Source organism: Myotis myotis, unplaced genomic scaffold, assembly GCF_014108235.1.
Source record: "Myotis myotis isolate mMyoMyo1 unplaced genomic scaffold, mMyoMyo1.p scaffold_m19_p_20, whole genome shotgun sequence".
Classification (NCBI taxonomy): domain Eukaryota; kingdom Metazoa; phylum Chordata; class Mammalia; order Chiroptera; family Vespertilionidae; genus Myotis; species Myotis myotis.
This window is the reverse complement of record NW_023416325.1, coordinates 3,128,994-3,150,053: the sequence shown is the minus strand read 5'-3', so window position 1 is coordinate 3,150,053 and position 21,060 is coordinate 3,128,994. Positions and strand designations below refer to the sequence as shown.

The window sequence follows — 21,060 nt, the reverse complement described above, 5'->3', positions numbered from 1 at the left end:
GTTTGGTGAATATGCAGATTCCTGAATCAGGGTCTCTGGGAGTGGAGTCCAGGGACTGAAGAAGAGGAAGGCTATGTGACCTAGCTAAGGCCACTGAATGTGTCAACAGTGAGACCACGATTTCAGTCAAGTCTCTGCTACAAGATGGCACAGCTGAGGAATCACAAATGTGACGAATGCCACAAAGGAGACAGGGTTCTCACAGGAATGTGCAGCCATGTTGGCTGACATCAAAACAGCCAGACAAGCAAACCTTTCTCAGCAAAGCATTTGGCACAAGGCAGACCACGTATCCAGTATTTGCCCCATCTCACCCCTTTCAACCAAAATTCCAGCATTTGCAGCTGCGTCCTAAATCCAGGGCTTGGCTGATTCTTCAAAGACCTAAAAATAGAGGCCTCTGTTCCCCACCAAGCAGTCCTAGATGCCCTCTCCCTCCCCCTCCTTCTTGCCGACAGCCGTGAGCTCTCCCTTCCCCAAATGAAACCCCAGGAAAAGCCATCGCTTGTTTCTCCGCATGACTTTCCCGCAGACAGTGCAAGGGCTTTGCTCTCCCCAGAAGCACTTAAGAACTGCAAATTAATTAAACAGCATAATTAGCTCTTTCTCGCAATCTGGGCAGTGGGCACTTGGAAGCAAGAAGAGTAACAATGGACTTTGGATGACTACCTTAGTAATGAGAGTTTGCTGAAGAAGAACAAAATTATGCCAGAGGAAATGTGTGTGATAATAAGCTGCATGTAGCCTTTGATAATATGCACCCATGATATGCAGCGTGATTTGAAGAATGCACTGATAATTCTTTTTTATTTTGATAGTTAAGTATTGATCTTCACCTGTATTACAAAAATATTTATCACCTACTCCATCAAACCCATGGATTTACAGACATTCTTAGGATGAGGCTGAGTGTATTAGCTACCTATTGCCATGTAACAAATTACCTCCCAAAATTAGCAATAAATATTTATTATGTCACCGTGTCTGTGGGTCATGAATTCAGGAGTTAATGTGGGGTGGTTTGGGCTCAGAGTCTGTCATGAGTCTGTAATCAAGATGTCAACCAGGGCTGTGTCATCTGAAGGCTCGACTGTGGCTGGTGGCTCCTCTTCCAAGTGGTTCTCTGCCATGGCTGGCAAGTCAATGCCATTGTTGGCATGAGACACAGAGAGAAGTGATCATGCCCAGTCACACTGCTAGTAAGTAGCAGAGTTAGAATTCTGTCTGATACTAAAGTAACTTTATCAAACCAAGAGACCGTTGAGTAAGTTCGGGGACCCACAGGAAGAGGTCATTGTAAAATCTCACGGTTAAGCGTTCTGTTCTCAGGTTTGGGAAGTGTTTTTCCTCTGACATTCGTAAAGCAGAAGGTGAGGATGATGTCTTTGTTTTAAAGAGGTGTCAAGGAACGACTCCTGCTCCGATCTGCCCGAAATCCAGAACGGCTGGAAAACCACTTCGCATACGGAGCTCGTGAGGGGAGCCAGGATCACCTACCAGTGTGACCCCGGCTACGACATCGTGGGGAGCGACACCCTCACCTGCCAGTGGGACCTCAGCTGGAGCAGTGATCCCCCGTTTTGTGAGAAAAGTAAGCATCGTCCTGTTTTCTTAGGTCAGTGGGTGGCGAGTCCTCACTGGTTTCTTTCTGTTTGTTTGTTGCTGTTTTTCATGGATTCAGTGGCCTTATTTAATGTGGAATCTGGCCTCCCTTCAACTCCACCAACTCATTGGTGCTCACAGATGTCACTCTGTAGGCTGGGATCTCAGACTCAGGTGCCCTCAGAAGCCAGGCAGGTGAAGTAAATGAGTGAGACAGACTCATATTAGACAATAGGGAGTGGTATGGACTGTGGTGAACGGGAATGTATGCAGCCTGTGTAAACACATCATTCAAATTCAGGTCTTTAAAATTCTGGTAGTAGCCAAGCAAAACAAGTTAAGCTGGACCTTGGAGTCCCAGTTCAAACCCCTATAGTAGGTAGCTGACCTCATTCACACAGAATCCGCCCCAGTCTCCTGGTTCCTCCTGCCTGACCCCTCAGGCGTGGGGCCAGCCATGTCTGGTGGCAGCTGAATCTGGTGTCTTAAAAAGGGGTAGAAAGGGAAATACTCCTGGTAGCAGAGGGAGGGGCTACGTTTAGAGGTGTACAAGGTTGTATATCGTACGTAGGTCCTGGGGCCCTGATGCAAAGCAAACGTATCTTTGGGCAAATTCCTGAAAGTGGTTTGACATCCAAATCTCTTTCATCCCGGCCTAGTCTCCAGCCACCTTTGATGCACCGGAGATGCATTATCTTCCCAGCGGGAAAGGAGCTTAAGTTAGGAACCTTTCTAGATCCTTCTGTCATTCATCTGTGGTCACCGAGAGCCCTAACGCGCACCTGGTCTGCTTTCGTCTCACGTAGTTATGTACTGCACCGACCCCGGGGAAGTGGACCACTCGACCCGCTTGATTTCGGACCCTGTGCTGCTGGTAGGCACCACCATCCAGTACACGTGTGAGCCCGGCTTCGTACTGGAGGGGAGCTCTCTTCTGACCTGCTACAGCCGCGAGACCGGCACCCCCATCTGGACGTCCCGCCTGCCCCACTGTGTCTGTGAGTCCTGTTTATTGACTTAACGAAAACTCCATGTTGCTGCCTCTTAGTCACACTGACTGGACTGCTCAGGGAAGGCACCCCCCTTTGGGAGTGCTTGTTATTATGACGATCACAGAGCTAGCACGCACTGAACACAGGGGTGCTGCGACATTCACGTCAGTGTGCCAGGCACTGCGCTAAGTCCTTTGCCAAAGGCCCCTCCGTGCCTTCCCCAGTGGCCTGGTCAGCATGGCATCACTGGCTTCGTTTCAAAAGGTCCAGAGAGGTGATCTCATTGCCGCAAGTCACACAGCCAGTTAACCCAGACGGTCCGCAGGGACTGAATGGGGTGGATTTAAGCTCTATTTGGCCTTGTCTATGTGGAGCCACCAAAGCAAATGTTTGGTTTAAAAAAACAACACCACCTTTTTGGGTTTCCTGACCGTAAAAACTCAAAAAAGGCTTCCCAGGTCACTCTAAAACTGGAGGGTCTATTCTCACCAGACAGGGGAGGTGGAGAGTGGTGGTCCAGGAGGCTCAGCTTGGGAAGCACGTTCCCTTCCTGTTTCCTCCTGGTGACTTGGGAGGGTGGGGAATTGAAGCTGCAGAGATCCAGACACGAAAAGCTAAAAATAAAAGCTTATTGTAAAACCCTGGAAGGCGATACCCTTTTTATAAAGAAAGAAACGGCACTCCACTAATGAGGACAGTCTCCAAAGGCCCTCTGGGCCGCCGCGGCTGCTGGGTTCCCGAGAAGCGTGTCTCCCTCGTTTCAGGGCGCCTTTCCCTGAAACCTCAGCGCCGGAGCTGCAGGGTCAGGGAAGACAGCTTCCGCGATACCCATGCTAGTGAGTTCACGCACCCAGTGGGTGGCAGGAGATTCGTGATCCTCCCTAAAGCCTAAAAAGTAACCATGTGGTTCTTGCGACATTACAGGCAGGCGAGGCTGGTGGGAGATGGCGCATGAGGTGAGAGGATGGTCCAGTTCTTGCAGCGAGGTGCCTGGAGCGAGAGGGAGGTTACCGTCGGGGTTCTCAGGGCATTTTTAAGGATGAGGTTGTCAGACGCAAAACAGCTTTAAGGTGTTTTCTCTACTGAACGAAGGAACAGCCCCGATCCGATGGGCACCTTCACTGTGCTGTGTCCTTCCCCAACATGAACACGATTAAACCTCATAAAACTGCATGAATGCTACGTGTGTCCACTTAAAAGCAGGAAAGGAGGCCCAGAGAGGGTGAGTAGCTTTCCTGAGGCCACACAGCAGGGAAGGGGAGATCCTAGGATTCCCATTCAAGCCTGATGAACCCCCGAAAGATTATCATCTCCCCCTCTCCCGCCCCACAATCACTGCAGTGCCAGCTTCTGGGCGAAGTTCCAGTGCTTGATTATTGACAAAGATCTTCCACCAACAAGCTGCTGATACAGACAGTAAACTGTATAAGCTCTGCTTCCTCCAGCTTCTGTTCAGGGCCGCTGGGACTCAAAGCCATGTTCTTGCCTAGTCCATTTACCCCAAGACGCTTCAAGAACAGACAGGTCAGGCACTGGTAGGGGTCAGGCATTGGTAGGGGAAAGAGTGCAGTCAACACACTCCCAGCTCTGCTGGGTAACCTTGGACAGGTAGCTTGCCCTCTCGGCCTCAGAGCTCTCATCTGAAAAAGGAAATAATACTCCCTACCAGGCAGGGTTGTTGGAAGCAACTCATTTAGCCATTCAACATGCAGGCTGATGCTAGGAGAGTGTTTCCTAAACTTTCTCAACTCAAGATACCCTTGGTGTCTCAGGAATTCTTTCATCGATTTTCCAGGCCAAAAATACCTAATAATCCTGTTTGTTAAGTAGTTTTTTCCAAACACCTTAATAATTAGCTATATTGGGGTAACTTCGTAGTTTTTAGAGAAAGTAACACAGAAGTTGAAAGATTATATTTTTATTTCACTCTTAAATAACTAGTTACTACTCCAGGGATACATGTGCCTGTGGAACTCCACCGAACTTCTCAAACCTCAGCATCAGGCTGGACTCTGCCATGGTCATTTCCTGTTCCATGTGGATTTGTCACAGTTCTTGTCTCTTAGTACGGCAACCACGGAACAGCCAGCTTTGCAAAGACTAGGCATCAGTAAAGGGAACGTAGCTCTGTCTCGTGCTGAAACTGGGACCTTCCTGGAGCTAGTAGTTCCCGAGGGTCTGAGAGATGTCACTGTGTCTCCTCAAAATTTTACAAAATCTCACAGCACCTCTGTGAGTTCGTGGTGGCACCCCAGGACACCTTGGTGCACAGTTTGGGAACCATGGTGGTGTTTGGGCCCTGAAAATAGAGCAGTGGGTAAGCAGACATAACCCATGCTCTCATGAAGCCTGGGGACTATTGGAGATGAGCGGAGGAAAACAAATCTATGAAGAAAATAGCAATGGATAAACAGCACCTCCTCCAGGGAGACCTCCCTGACTGCCTAGACTAGGTCCTGTTTCTCTCCTCTGAGTTCTCATGGCACCTACAATTCAGCTATCACAGCACTTGCTGTAGCCTATTGAAATGATCTGTTCAGATATTCAGAGAAGCAAACACATAACTCACTTGCTGGGATTGTAGCCATTAATTCTTGTATCCCTCGTGCTCAATAGTATGTGTTACTGTTACCATCGTCGTTATTGTTAGTGATACTGATGTGGCCTTTATTGGCGGTGGCGTGGTAAATGACTCCTCAGGCTCCCATCCAGAAGACATAAACCACGCTACCTAGAGTGATGATATGACAAATTCAGTGAGGGTTTTATGGGTGGCTCTCTGGAGAAGCACTTAGGGATTCCCCAGGAGGCCCTGGCAGAGCCCATGTGGCCAGACTGTGACCCTAGTAAAAGCTCCCATCGATGCACTGTCCCCAAGATGCCTTAGGGGTGGAACCCTGGCACTGAATCGAGGGGGTTGTAGTGCGGCCAGGTGAGAGCAGGTGAGGACGCCTCCCCTCATCTCCCTAAACCTGCTGGCAACAGCCTCCTTTACATCCAGGTCTAAGAGTTTATCCTCTCTCATTTACTATCTCCCAGGGACAGGACAGTCCTGGCACGGGGTTGGCATCCAGAAAATATTTGTGGATACCTGACTGTTAAGTTTCATGAAGGCAGGGGCCATGTCTATCTTGTTCATCATTGTACTAGTAAGAGGTGCTCCATAAATATTTGTTCTCCTCACTGATCTGTTCATTTATGAAGGGAAAGGTTGTGGGGAAATTGTTCTGTGTTACCATTGCCACCTGATGGCCACTTGGCTACATTGCAGGTAATGCACGCATTTGCCACATAAGGATCCTCACTTTTCCACCCAGGAGGGAGGGAAGCAACCTGGAATCAGATCTGCACCTCATCCCACCTCCCATTCCCCCATCTCCAGCCTGAGCCCTCACTTTCCCAGCTGAGCACTGGTTTCCAGGTTTCTTCTGGAAACCCCTGACCTCCCCACCCATGACCGTGACCGGGTCAGGCGAGGTTTGTCCTCTGTGCTTCCCATCACAGCTGTTGCTGCACTGGGTTGCAGTCACCTGACCAGCCTTCTCTCTCACCCACTAGACCAGTGATGGCAAACCTATGACACGCGTGTCAGAGGTGACACGCGAACTCATTTTTTTTGGTTGATTTTTCTTTGTTAAATGGCATTTAAATATATAAAATAAATATCAAAAATATAAATCTTTGTTTTACTATGGTTGCAGATATCAAAAAATTTCTATATGTGACACGGCACCAGAGTTAAGTTAGGATTTTTCAAAATGCTGACACACCGAGCTCAAAAGGTTTGTCATCACTGCACTAGACTGACTTCTGGGCAAATGGAAACCACACTCTCCTAGTTCTCCACTTTATACCCCTCTCCTGGCACAAACCTGGCAGAGGGGCAGAGTAGTGTCTGCTGGACCCTCCCTCCAAATGAGTGGGTTCTGGACTCAGGGGTTCATGAGCTATAAAGTGCAGTGCATTGGGCTGCATTTCCCAAGGAGTGTTTTATACACCCCTGGTGAGACAACGTGGCTTGAGGCGGTGCCCAGATTGACTCTCTGGTGTTTTGTTTTGTTAAGAAGATGGAAACTGACCTTTGAAATCTGTGATTATAGAAATAGGGGTGAGGCTAAATTGTATTGCACAATTTCAATGGAAAAGCAAATCAACAGAAATAAGAAACTAAGTAAATGATAGTATGAAAAGACACTTGGTATGAAAAGACAACAGAAATTGTAAAGGCCACACAAATAGCCAGTGTTTATTGGGTGCTCACTCTGTGCTGCTCACCTACATGCATGTGCTCATTTAATCCTCCTCGCAACCCTCTGACATGGCCCATTTTACAGATGAGGAAATTGAGGCTCTGAGAAGTCAATACCCACAGAGGTTATTTATGATGCTCCTACTATATAGGTTGGGGTCATTTATGATGCTTCTTCTGTATACCAGGCCCTGAGCTTCAAGCAAGCCTTAACAGTGAGGGAAACTGATGTACAATGATTAAATAAATACTGCTGGGGTGGGAGAAGAACTGGAAAGACTAGTGACTGAATTAGGGGTAGGAGGCATCCGGGGAGACTTCCTGGAGGTGGAGAAATGAGGAATGAGAATTGAAAGACAAGACTGATCCAGCCTGGGTGGGCAGTTAAGGTGTGAGTTGAGAAGCAGAAGGAATGTTTTTTATAATTTAACGTCACCATCATTTATAGAGTATCTAGGAAATGCCAAGAGGATTTTACACCATAATCTTACTTCATCTTCCAAGTCCCTATGAGATAGGTACTACTATTATTATTCCCATTTTACTGATGAGGAAACTGAGGCTCAGAATCTGTCCGTGGCCCTTGCTGGAGGTCACACAGCTAATTAGTAAGTAGCAGAACCAAGATTTTATTAACCCATATTCCACAGCCCAGTACAGTCTACCGTGCCCATGGGTAACCCGTGCCCAGAGGCAGGAGACAAAAAGGTGAGTTTGGGCAATGGGAACCAGTTCAGTGCAAGGTGGGGATGTAGAGGGAGAATGTTGCGGAGACCGGCCAAAGCCAGATCGGGCTGGCTCTGAGTAGGAGTCCCCAGAGACTCGCATCCTCTCACCAGAGCTCCTCTTGGCTTGCGTTTCAGCGGAAGAGTCCCTGGCGTGTGACAACCCAGGGTTACCAGAGAACGGGTACCAGATCCTGTACAAGCGCCTCTACCTGCCAGGAGAGTCCCTCACCTTCATGTGCTACGAGGGCTTCGAGCTCATGGGCGAAGTGACCATCCGGTGCATCCTGGGACAGCCGTCCCACTGGAATGGGCCGCTGCCTGTTTGTAAAGGTGAGGAAACCTACTTGAGACACACGGGATGGGGGAAGCCGGAGATGTCAGGACCGGCTGGCAGGGGTTCTGAATCTTCTCCAGAAGCTGAGCTGCTGCATTTCATCAAATCTAAGACACCACCGTTATTCTCCCACCGAGAAAGGAAAACACCACTGCCGATGGAACTGTGACTCAGTGCCTTCTCCTTGCTTAGCACCGTGTTGTTGTTAATCCTCACCCAAGGATATTCTTTCCATTGATATTTTTTTTTTGAGAGAGAGAGAGAGAGAGTAGAAGGGACGGGGAAGGGAAAGCATCCAGGAATGTTCAGCAAATGCAGCAGCCCCGGATAAATAAATAACATTAACTTCAGGAAAGCGTGGCATGGGCCTTTGCTCCCATTCTTCTTGGCCCCGTAACATGCACGGCGAATCCACTTGACATTGACCAATGCTTTCTGTGTCTCTTGCAGTTAATCAAGACAGCTTTGAACACGCGTTAGAAGGTGAGTCCCAGAATGAAAAACACCCAATAAATCAAGCTCATAGCAAAAAGCAAGGGCAGGTCCTAAACCATCCTGGGCCGGGTGCTTACAAAAAACTAACAATAACAAAACATCTTCCTTCACCTGCCGAAGATCATTTCAAAACAAATGCGATTGCAAAGAAAAAGTCATTGCATTTACATCTCACGGTCCTAACTGACCTGGAAGGGATTTGATGCCAGTTGTGCTCATGAGAGTAGGAAATCTAAGAGTCCCTCTGCCTGACAAAGGCATCAGCTGTTTGTAAAACTTTTCAACCACGTGGTGCCTTTGGAGAAACTAAACCCAATGATGTCTCCCCGCCTACGCTGAGCATCCTCCTGGTTTCAGGAGGGAAACGGGCCAGGGGTGGTCTGTGGTCTGTTTTTCCCTTAGTCTTTCTCTTCCCCAACGCATCTGTCCCTGTGCCCTTTTGTTCCCGGTTCTCCTTTTACTAGGAATTTCCAAGTAAGACTTATTAATGCGCAGCAGATGCTGAAAGCTCTCTAGGATTTACTTCTGTTTTCATGTGGTGGCTCCTTCCCCTGCAGCCCCTCTCCTACCTGAACCATCCTGCATTCTGTGTCACCTCCATTCGGCATTCCCAATCCACTCGCCTGGACGATGGTGCCAGATGGTTGTTGGTTTTTAAAGCTGTAACCAGTGGAGCCGCTTTCATTATTATTTTTGGAGCCATTTAACTTCCTGACAATAAGAGGTTCCCTCAGAACCTGGGGCTGTGGGGATCGCATGGCATTAGTCACTCTTCCTAGTAACAGATGATGTTTTAATCCGAGCAGGCGGAGCCGGGGCTCAAATAGAACAGCGTGTTATTAGTCACGCCCCTGGGGATAGAGGACGTTGCGTGGCTCCAGTGTCTTTCAGGCCATCCCCTTTCTGCCTTTGCCAACCAGTGAACCATGGGAATGTCTCAAATGTGTGGGGTTGCGGAGAGATTACAGCGCTAATGTACTGTTTTGTGCTCCTGCGTTTATTGTGGGCGTTAGGGTCACTTTTGCACACTCCATAGAGTGGCGGGTAATGAATTCTAGATTGATGTGCAGCCGAGCTCTGTTGGGCATGGCACGGAGCAGCGCAGAGGGAACCTGGAGGCCGAGAGAATGTGCAGCCATGGCCGCTGAGAATCAAAATGGGGTCTTCACCGTTGGGGTACCACTGGGTGTGTAGGACTGAGACCGGCCCCAGCTTCCCAGCGCCCTCTCCTGGAGGGGCTGATAAAGCAGCCCTGGGAGGGACCCTCCAGTCTGGGTACAACAAGCTCCCTCCACTCCATGGAATGCCAGCAAATCTGCCTTCCTGGTTTGCACACTTGGGATTTCTCCCTTGAATTGGATTTTAACCAGCTTTCAACTGTACCCCCCACCAAAGAAAAATGGGCATGGTAGGATCAGGGTTCAAGGACTGTAATTCTCGGCTCCCCCATGACCACCTCACCCAAGGATGGGCCTGGACTCAGTTGCAAAAGAACCAGCACGAACTCCTCTAGGCTCCGCCTCTTTCCCCCTTGGAGATGGTTCTCCAGAGGCTAAGGCTCACTGACATCGGTTCTTTGGGAGGGTGTGGGATGGGAGGGTGGGTGCGGGACTGGGAGCCAGGGACCCGGGTGGGCTGAGCGTATGCGACATGAAGGCCTCACTGGCTGTGTGTTCAGTAGCAGAAGCGGCAGCGGAGACATCACTGGAAGGAGGAACTATGGCGCTGGCTATCTTCATCCCAGTCCTCATCATCTCCTTACTGCTGGGGGGAGCCTACATTTACATCACCAGGTAGGGAGCCCCGGAGTGAGTTGGGGGGCTGCCACCTCCTCATCCATTCGTGTCCTGAGGGGCTGGGCATTTCACCTCTCTGAACACCAGCATCTCCACCTCTAGTTTGGGGACAGTGGCATTTGTGTGAAATGACATTTGAGTAAGGACTTGAAAGCAATGCAAAGGTAAGCTCTGCAAACCTGGGATAAGAGGAACAGCATGTACAAAGGCCCTGAGGCAGGTATTTGCCTCATATAGATTTTCTCTGCCCTCATGGAGCTTACAGTCTAGGACAGCGGTCGGCAAACTCATTAGTCAACAGAGCCAAATATCAACAGTACAAGGATTGAAATTTCTTTTGAGAGCCACATTTTTTAAACTTAAACTATATAGGTAGGTACATTGTTATTAACTTAATGAGGGTACTCCTAAGCTGGCCTTTACTAAAAACGTCCTCAATCTGAGGGTTTGACCTCAGTGAACGTACCCCCACTTCTTCTAACGCCACTTCTTCAAAATAGACTTGCCCAGGCCGAAAACCAACTTCTGCGCATGGGCCACAAAGTTTCAATCGCACTATACGTGCGCGCCGCACGTGGTATTTTATGGAAGAGGCTCAAGGAGCCAAAGAGCCGTATGTGGCTTTCGAGCCGCGGTTTGCCGACCACTGGTCTAGGAGGAAGAGGGAAAATACACAAATAATAACACTGTATAAACACAGTGAAGGAAGGAGTGGAAACAGAGGAGGAACCACCTTTAACTAGGTAGTCTGATGCAACGCAATATCAGCAGGTGCTCAATAAATGCTCATTATTGTTATTGTTGCTCTTTGCATTAAAGAGGGACCTCCGTCACTTTTCAGGCGAAAACGAATTAAGCTCCGCGCCCTCTGCAGTCAGGGGAGGTATTGAGGCTCCAGTCATCACCGACTGGGTTAGAAGTTGAGGGCAATTAGGATCTCAGCTTTCACCCCACTCGGATTCTCACCCACAAGAAGCTGTTTCCACACATCCCCCTTGTCATTCGTGGAGGTGCCGGTACTCAGAAAGGCTCACTTGCTGTTCCCCTCAGGCAGCCATTTTCAGCGGGTGTGCCTCAGATTGTCAAATGACAAAAGTGACAGCAGCCAACACAACCATAGCCTTCCGTTGCGAATGCCCTGTCTTGAACCATAAATATACAGGTGATATAATAGAGTTGCATCTTATCAGTCATGTGGAATAAGAAGGTTGTATCTGATTCGTTAATTTTGGTACCAGAAATCCTTATATATAAGTATAGGTACCTGATTTTTTTAAAGTCACTTTGGAACAAAAAAATAGGCAATTTTTCTTTTCATAAATCAATCAAAATTACACCTATTTTTTATCAGAGCAGCAAAATATATATTTGTTGGTGTGTGACAGAATTTTAATAACTCGTCTATGTGTGCCATTAGATGGAAAAGGTTGAACATCGCTGCCCTCGGGTTTAGTAAAGTGTCTCCCAGTTCGGGAGGAGTAACTGCTCTCTTTTTCATTCTCCCTTCTCCAGATGTCGTTATTATTCCAACCTCCGCCTGCCCCTGATGTACTCTCACCCCTACAGCCAGATCACCGTGGAGACCGAGTTTGACAACCCCATTTACGAGACAGGGGTGAGTTGGTCTCTCCTCGCTCCCGGGCGCCTCCCTCTTTGTCTGCTCTGAATTCCCTGACATCAAAACTGAAGGTTTCATTTCCTTTTGCCCACGATGCCACTGGCAGAGAGGTGTGGCCAGGGTCCCATCTCATCCCCCATGACCCTTATGGAGCTAACTGCTGAGAGCACCCAGCTCTCTTTGCAAGCCGATGACACACTGTAACACTGCTCGCTCTTGGCAGAAGGACCACAGAAAGAAGGGGCTGCACCGGATACCCATGGAGAGACGGCTGAGATGGGCACACACCTTATTGAGCTCCACGCCCTCATGAATGGCAGCGTGCAACATCCTACACATTTGAGTGGCTGGCCTGGTGTTGGCTATTAGGGACATAGTCATGAGCCAGTATACACGATCCAGCCATTAATGTGCATATGGTCTTGCACAGGTGACAGCTATTAATAACAACAATAATATGTGTCATGGGCTGAGCACCTTAAGTGCATGGTCCCCGTGAATCCTTGTAACTACCTGTGATTGATTCTGCAGTTTTCACTGTGGATTGATGAGGATGATGAGGTTCAGAACAAGGAAAAGGTGATTTGGCCGAGGTGATTTGGCACACCACCAGAGGGCACGGTCTGTAGCCAGGATGCAAACTCTACCCGGTGCCATAACTCCTTACACTGTCCCGCCTCCCTTCAGCCTCACATGATCAAATATGCCGATGAATGTCTTGATTGCAACAGGTCATTATTTTTAAGGACCATGAAGGAAATTAGGCTGCTACAAGAGTATAAGATGGGGGACACTTAAGAAGTGATGGTGGGGAAGGCATTGTTGAGCCAGTGATGTGAAGCTAAGGCATGTAAGGTGAGTAGAACTTAGATGGTGGCTATAGAAGATGCCAGGGAGAAGGGAGAGCCCATCAAAGGCCCGAGGCACAGGGGAGGAACCAGAAGATTAGTCATGACTCTGCAAAATCACAACCCTTCAAATTCACTGTGTAATGATGTACAACCACCTCTCAGCATTTGGGCAGCATAAACTCGGCTTGTTCCTTGTCCTTACTGATGTTCCCTCACCCACCTCTTCTTCTGACCTCCTGTGTTAGTTACTCATTGATGTGTAGCAATGTTACTGAAAAATTTAGAGTCTAAAATAACACACATGTATTATGTCATAGATTCTGTAGGTCAGGAGTCCAGACACAGCTTAGCTGGGTCTCTACTTCAGGGCTCACAAGGTGTCAGTCAGGGCTGCGGTCTCATCTGAGACTTGACTGGGGAAGGATTCCCCCTCCAAGCTCACAGGGTTATCAACAGCATTTAACTCCTTGCAGGTGGTTGTCTGCCCACCACACTCCATATACCATGAAGCACAGGCATGATTGTATATCTGTGTTGGCTCAGCAGAAACCATAGACTTCCATTCAAGCATGTGACAGTGACCTCTCCCAGGGCACAGCCCATGGCTCCTTATATCTCCCCGCTCCTGTGCCCAGGGGGCCTGGAGAACATTACACACACTCCATGAACATCAGAGAAATTGAACTAGTTGCTACCCATATATATTTCAGTCATTTCAGATATGACCTGGTAAGAAGAGGTCGTATGTTATTTTGCATTCCATGTAACTTGTTTCCCAAACCTTAAAAAGATCAAGCTGATGAAAAAACAGCACTTTAGAAACCAGACCTTGTTGATACTTATTAGAACAGTATATCAGTTACCTAGCACTATCATCACGCTGCGTAACAAGCAGTCCCGGAACCCAACCGCTCAAAGCAGCACGTTCATTTACTCATCCGTCTGCGAGGCAGCGTTTCCGGCTAGTTTCAGCTAGGTGGTAGCCTGGTTCGCCTGTGCTCACTCACACATCTGGGATTGGCTAGTCACTGGCTGGGGGACTGAGCTCGGCTCTCCATGTCCTTCACCTCTCGGCTGGGACTAATGGCTACCAAGGCGTGCTCTGCTCATGGTGATGGCAGAAGGGCAGGGCACACGCAGAAACACACAAGCACTTCTCAGGCCCCTCTCGTGACCCATCTCCTTAGAACCCATCAGCCAAAGCAAGTCAGGGTCAGAGCAGAAGGCCCGGCAGTGTCGCCTGGCCAACATTGTGGACACGGGAGGGATGAAGAGCTAGAACCAAGTACACGTCACTCTGCCGCACCAGCTTCAATAGATCTATGCTTCTCTCTCTTGCAGGAAACCAGAGAGTATGAAGTTTCCATCTAGATAGAGCTACACTTGAGAAGGGAAACTCACAGCTATGAACTCAACTACAACCTCCTCGAGAAATTCATCCAGAGACCATGTGGCATTTGATCAAAACACCCCCAGAGTGTCCGGCTGTCTTTTCTTTAGACTCCTTATGGAAGACGTACTGTTTTCTTCACTGTATTTATTATATTTAAAATGGAGATAGGTGTGGTTGGATGTATTGCCGCTGCGGTCAGATTCGTGTCCCAGCTTCAATCGCTTCCGGAGGCCGGTGGGAGATCTGCGAGATGGCAGACACAGCAGTAGAGGGGGAAACAGCAGAACCGGGTCGTTTCTCCCATCAGCAGTGCCATCCTACGGCTGCGTCGAATTGCATGTGTCTTTGGGATCCAGGCCCGTGGTGTGTTTAGTACCAATCGCAGTCCCCAGGTTAGGTCGGGAAGGGTAATTTTTTGTAGGATTAACTTGGGTTGGAATTTCCCGTGGATACTTCAGTAGGTCGGCTCCCAAACAAATCCGTGTGTTTCCCTCTTCCAGTTTCCCCAGCTTCTAAGGGGCCTGGCCACACCCCCTCCCTCCCATGCCCCTTCTGAGAGCAGCCAAGATGTTGCATAAACATTCTCTTTTACTGCCCTTGCCTCCCTGGATGCTGGCAAAATGAGAAAATGTTTTCTTTCTAGAAGAGTGATAAATGACAAGGAAATTTTTTTCAGAGAGGATGAGAGACTTGAGAGTTCCCGTGAAGAACCGGGCAAGGGAGAACGCTGGTCGTGGGAATCGAGTTAATAAAATGTTTTTGCTTTGCACTCCGTCAACAATGAAGGAGCAGGTCATTCAGGCTACAGGCCTCAGAATCGATCACCTTGTTCAGCGAGGCCACCCTCCAACTGTGAGCAGAGCCGCAGCCTTTGGCAGCAGGATCCCCTCGTCCACAGAGTGAGAAGGATGTGTGTGGGAGGGGAGGTGCCATGTCCTGAGATCGGGGTGCGCTCTGCTCTTCTCCTGGGGTGCTGGAATGCCTGAGCCCTCAAAATGGGGAGACTCCAGTGCCCTGTTTCTCTTAAAGGCGGGATTTCCTAATATATTTGCAATCAAGTATTTCAGGGGAAGGGAGGTTTCTATGAGAAGAAACTGTTTTTCTATTGTCTGGAAACTTGGTCCAGAGGTTGAATAGGGGGGTGAATGCAAAGAAACAGAACCGGGGGGGTCAAAACCACAAAGGAATCCTCATCCTACAACTTGAACCCCAATGAGAAGAATGGAGGCGCTGCAGGCCGGAAAGGAATTCATAAAGCACCTTACTCATCGCATGAGCATCCTTATATTTTACCAGGATCATTGCATCCCAACCCGGGGGGACTGGTGAGCGAATAACTAACTGTCCAGGAAGAGTCTTTCCTAAATACAGGATGCCAGGAAGGAATATGGGGATGTCAGTCACCTCCCTAGTGACAGCCGATGGCACACAGGTTCAGTGTTTTTGGGGTGCTCGTTGGCTCCCACGCACGCTCTCTAGAATTGTTTTTAAATCAGCTGGTTTTCACACAAGAGCAGATACTTCCGGCTGCCATGCCTTTGGGAGAGTCTGGGCATCCGTGTTTGGGTGGCTTGCTTTGGAAACCTCTGGGGCAGCATAGGGCAGTGGGCTTTGTACACAGGCACGTGCCCTCCTCCAGCAAGGAGCTTGCACCTCGTCCATTCTCGGAAGTCTGAGGCTGGAAGGTTTCCTCCCGCCAGAAGACCCTGCTTCTCCGGCAGACACGCGTGGTGCTCAGCAAGAGACCGTCAGAGGCCGCTCTCCGGCCACCAGAGCCCACCCCGTCTTCTGGAAGAACCCTTAGTGAGCGATGCCATGTTTGGAGAAAGACCAACAATGCCAATAACTTGACCTTTTCTCAAGAGGCAGAAAGAACCCAATCCTTGCTTTTATTTCTCCTTTGATGATGACTCCAACCCTAACCCAGGGCATCTGGCAAGAACTCTATGAATGATTCTTCATTGTAGAACCTGCTGTGGTTGCGTGAAAACGAAACACTCGCCTTCCGTAAAGACTGACAAAGTGTAAAATCTTCATTCTAACCTGAGAACTGGCCATGCCATGGCCCAGGGATTCGTGTTGGTTGTTGGAGGGACAGAAAAGGTGTCTTTTTTTTTGTTTCCAGGACACCAGTGTCCTAGCTCCGTCTTAGCAGTACAGCCCCTGTGACCACAGTTTAAACGTTCGTTTTAGCCTGAAGGTGGACCGCACGCGCACGCGAGCTGGACGCTGTATACAGTGTCATTGCAAGGACAGGCTGGTGTGTGTTTTTTGTCCTGAGTGTGTATCTGTAACATGTAAAGGTAAGGAAATCGTCCTCCTAGTGCCAACAGTGTGCCAGGCAGGCATCTCATTTCAGTCCACGCGTGTCTGTTTTTACAAGATCAATATGAAAACCCATTGGGATTCAATAGTTTCCAACAGGATGCCATCTTGAGAAACTCAAGAACCGACGGGACCTTCCGAAAAGCCACTCCGTTTTTAAAACGGTGAGGAAATGTGTTTACAGAGATGTCACGCTTCCAAGATGCACGTGATGACGTGTCTCCCAGGCTCCTTCCTGTTCGAGGGATGTGTCAGCCGGCACCCCTGTGCTGTAAGGCGCACACACTCTCCCCTCGTCAGCTCAGAGCTCCTCCTCCTGCTATTTGGGGAGGAGATGGGGGCGTAGAATTCTTGAGCCAACATAAGTATTCTGGTCGCTCTCTGATGCTTTAAACCGGATCTTCTGAAGCCAGCTCCTTGGAGAGCCTACGGGACCCCTGGCCGGTAGCTCTGGAAACCACCAAACAGCCGTGCAGAGCGTCGTCAGGGCGGTTATGTAAGCGGGAGGGACTTGGGCAAAAATGACCTTTCTTTGGGGTGAGTCCAAAGAGCATGACTTTTCTGTGCCCTCGAGTGGTCATGGTGGGTCGTCGGAGTTGTCAGCACCCGCAAAGGGAGGCTTTCTCCTGGGATGTTTTCATTTCCATTTTATCCCCAAACCAACTTTCTAAGCGAGAATAACAAAAGGACGTCATTTTCCACTTTGTATATATTGATGCTAATAAAACAAATGAAAAAGAGTCAAGTCTGTGGGGAGGTCATTTTTCTGGGGATGAGGTGGGGAGACCCCCACTGAAACTTTGAGTGCCAAGGCAGGACTGCACCTTGGGGACCGTTGGGGGGACATCTGGGTAATGTTTGGACAAGACCAGACCACTGCCACCACCAGACATACCGCTCCCCTCCCTGTCCGGGCCCGCTCAGGCGGCCCTAACGGAACGCTGTAGACTGGGCAGCTTGCAGACAGATGCTTATTTCTCACAGCTCTGGAGGCTGGGACGTCCGAGGTCAAGGTGCCACTGGCTGGGTTCCTGACAGGCGCTCTCTTCTTCCTCCTCTTCCTCCTATCCTTCCTCCCCCTCTTCTGCTGCTTCCTCCTCCTCTTCCTCCTCTTCCTCTTTCTCCTTCCCTCTCATTCCCCTCCTTCTCCCCCTCCTTCCCCTGTCAAGGTAACACAGTAACAACAACAATAATAATAACTGGCTTAATACCTTTTTTTTGACATTTTAGACACACGTTTTATTTTGGAATCGTTTTGGATTTCCTAGTTATTTCCTTACACTTTCAGTATGTGTTTGTTTGCACCAAACTAAGAAATCGCCATTCTAAAACCATGCTCTTATTACCGCTGTTCGCAATGTAGCTGCCTGGCACATCGTGGGCACGCAAACGTCTGCTGGAGGAAGGAACGTCAACCAACAGAGCAGCCCCGGATGTGCTGCACGGTCAGTGCCAGGAGGGTGCGGGGTCCCTTTCAGCCACCAGAGGGCAGCCTCCGCCTGGTCTACGGAGAGGCCTTCAGGATCCTAAGAAGCAGGCACACTTGGCTTCCTGGCAGGGTCATCTTCATTGAGCAGAGGCAGCTGATGGAATGGGTGGCTTCTGATACAGCAGGACCCTAGGTGGGGAGTTAGCTAGTGTCCTTCACCCTTGCCCGTGAAAGGGACCCAGGCCTGGTGTGTGACCACACGGCGGGGACGTCCCAGAGGCCCTGGGCCCTGCCTCCCCGTTTCAGTCCGCAGGATCTAAGTGAGGGTGGTAGGTGCCTGGGCTATGAGGAGCCCCATGCCTGGCTTCATGCTCTGCTGTCATTTTGAGCAGGGGCCTCTGTGTTCATGTTGCTCCCCAATCAAGTGCCGGGTTCTAGCTGTGGGCGTCTCGCAGGGTCCTCCCAACGTCACCAGAAGGGGGTCTACTTTGGGACAGGACCTGGTGGGGAGAAAAGCTGAACAGACTGGGGCTCGGGGCTTCCCCACGGGGAATCCTGGCTAACGGGACCCTCAGCCTGGGGGTGGGGGCTGCAGGAGAGAAATGGTGAAGGGGCAGGGCCAAGCGCATCCTGGCTAATGAGATCCCTCCCTTTCTCTCTCTCTCTCTCTCTCTCTCTCTCTCTCTCTCTCTCTCTCTCGTCAGCTTTTCTCTCCTTTTTCCTTTTTCTCCCTGCATCTTGTCTCTTCTCGAGTTTCCCAACTCTCCTTTGCACACCGCCTCGTTCTCTAAGATCTCCCTTTTCTTTCTCTTTATGTCAACAAATAGTGTAGTCCCTGCTCTGTGGATCTAGCTAGCACAATCCTCTCTCCTGCTCATCTTTTTTCTCTGTTTCAATTTTGCTTTTTTTTTTTTCCTTCTCAGTTTTCCTTTCCTTTTTCTGTCTTTTGTTACGGGGGCGGGGGGGGGGGGGGCGGGGGGGGGGGCAAAACCACATTCAAATCTGTAAAGAATTGTTGTGAGTTTATCTGAGCCAATCTGTCAACAATGGTGGAGAGAGCAGTTTTGCACCTTGTTTTATGCATTACAATCAAAGGAGGAGCCATAAGTGGGTCACGTGAAATCCATTGGGGATAGATCAGGGAGGCGGGAGAAAGCAAAGGGGACGACCGCTGGGATTGGTTCCTTTACACAGGTGGGTATAGGCTAGCCAGCAGGCAACAGTTAACACGCTAACAATAACGGAGGGAATGTGTGCTCCTCGGGCCCGGAAAAGGGAAGTTACCAGTTACCCTGACAGTCCACGGGTACGTTATCTTAGATGCAAAAAGACATTAGGCTCAGGAAAGCTTTGTCAGGGAGGATCCTGGCTAGGACACTACAAACTGCTTTTTAGTTAAAGGTTTTACACTCCGGCCATCCTTCGTGGTTACGTTAGGTCTCAGTTTGCAAGGCCACCACCACGCAGGCCTTCCCTGAGGTAGCCAGGTTAGCACGTGGCCCCTTCTCGTCCACACTTCTCTCCTGATCTTTATTTCTTTGTCTCTTTCTGTATCTTTCTCTGTGTGTTTCTGTCTCTTTTCTTACTGTCTTTCTCCCCGATGCATTGTGTCCGTTTCCCTCTGTCTGTTTTGCTGTTTCCTTTTCTCTGTTTTTCTCTCCATCTCTGCATCCCACCCCCACTACATCACTCCCCCTCTGGCTCCCTCTCCCGGGGACCCCCTCGTCAGGCTGCTCACGTGGTGGGCTGCTTAAAAGCTGCCACACACATTGCCTGGCTCGATCTTACCTGTGTCCATCTCTGTTTAAAAAAGCCTTGGACCTTTGAGATGCCAACAAAAAGAGCATAGTAGGACCTCAGGGAGCAACAACCTCATTCTTGTTGCTTTGTGTTTTTGAGTGGTGCTCAGCCCCAGAGTGTGGAGGCTCCTGGAGGCCCCGGGTGGGGGCTGCCCCCCCCCTCACACCCAGTCCTGGGCTGCTTCCCCTCCCACGTGTACTGTGAACACGGAGGGGAGTTGAGCTGATGGCGGTCTTGTTTTCTGGAGTCTCCCGTGTACAGCAGACTGCCCGGCAGCTGCCTCCAGATCCCGCTGAGCCGTTTGCCACAAATCCCTCTTTTGTCACCGTTTAGCCATGAGGTTTAAAAGAGTGACAAGAGAGGAGGAGCAGACTGAGCTGTGAAAAGACCCTGGGGAGGTGTTAAGAACATACAGCAGAGCCAGACATCCTTGGGGTCAAGCCTGGCTGGACACACAAGGGCTGGATAATCCTGGGCAGGGAGACAGCTCACAAGTGCTTAGCATTCCCAGTGATAAGCTCCGTAGAGAGGACCCCGGCAATCCTATAAATGACAAACCGTATGGATAAGGAAGCTGAGGCTCGGAGAGGCTGGGTCGCTCGGAGAGGCTGGGTCTTTCATCCAGTGTCACACAGCTAAGTGGTCGCCCTTCAAAGCAGTCTGGTTCCTGAGCCCAGTGCCTGGAGCTGGTGGAGGGATGGTGGTTCCTGCGACCTCCCTCCCAAGGCCTGACCACCAGCATCATCCCAAAGGGAATTTCTTATCCATCCCAGACCCACGTGGGACTCTGTGCAGCTGCCTCTGTTGCTGCCCCTCACGGGCGGACCCCTGGTTGGCTGCTAAGGGAGATGGTAAGTGAGGATAAGGCATGCTCAGCGAGTCTTGGGGAAGGTTGGGTCTGTTTCTGGAGCATCCAGAGCTCCAGCCAGCGGCCTCCCAATGCACATCTCTGGGGCAGCCAAGAGGGGGCAAAAGGGCGTGGAGAGTTTAAACAACTCTCCCAGGAAACACGCTCAGCTCTCCAGACAGACTCTTCCCCGGGAAGGTGAGATGGCCAGCGACCTAAGACTTTTCTTCTCACACTTGAACAGTTTTGAAGTCATGGTGGACCTTACAAGGATGCCCCTTCCTAATCACTTGGCAGCACTTTCTTCGGTGAACATAAAAGAACAGTAAGTCCTACCTTCTAGTCCAGCGGTTCTCAACCTGTGGGTCGCGACCCCTTTGGTGGTCGAATGACCCTTTCACAGGGGTCACCTAAGATCATCCTGCTTATCAGATATTTATGATTCATAACAGTAGCAACATTACAGTTATGAAGTAGCAGAGGAGAAAGAACTGGGCTGGGTAACTCTTCCCCTCCATGAGGTATCAACTTGGGTAGTTGCTGGTATCTGGCTGGTGTTGGTCTAAAGCAGCGGTTCTCAACCTGTGGGTCGCGACCCTTT

General features: G+C 49.7%; 1 protein-coding gene across 1 annotated transcript in view; it reads left to right on the top strand.

The window, feature by feature from the left end:
• SEZ6L (seizure related 6 homolog like) overlaps positions 1-17,124 on the top strand; it is a 46,868-nt gene extending 29,744 nt beyond the window's left edge. The window contains exons 11-17 of the mRNA XM_036354386.1: positions 1,397-1,591; positions 2,409-2,600; positions 7,707-7,901; positions 8,356-8,388; positions 10,082-10,193; positions 11,709-11,811; positions 14,007-17,124. Coding sequence (XP_036210279.1) covers positions 1,397-1,591; positions 2,409-2,600; positions 7,707-7,901; positions 8,356-8,388; positions 10,082-10,193; positions 11,709-11,811; positions 14,007-14,036 — 860 coding nt within the window. The 3' untranslated portion in view covers positions 14,037-17,124. The remainder of the gene's footprint in view (positions 1-1,396; positions 1,592-2,408; positions 2,601-7,706; positions 7,902-8,355; positions 8,389-10,081; positions 10,194-11,708; positions 11,812-14,006) is intronic.
• The last annotated feature ends 3,936 nt before the right edge of the window (positions 17,125-21,060 follow it).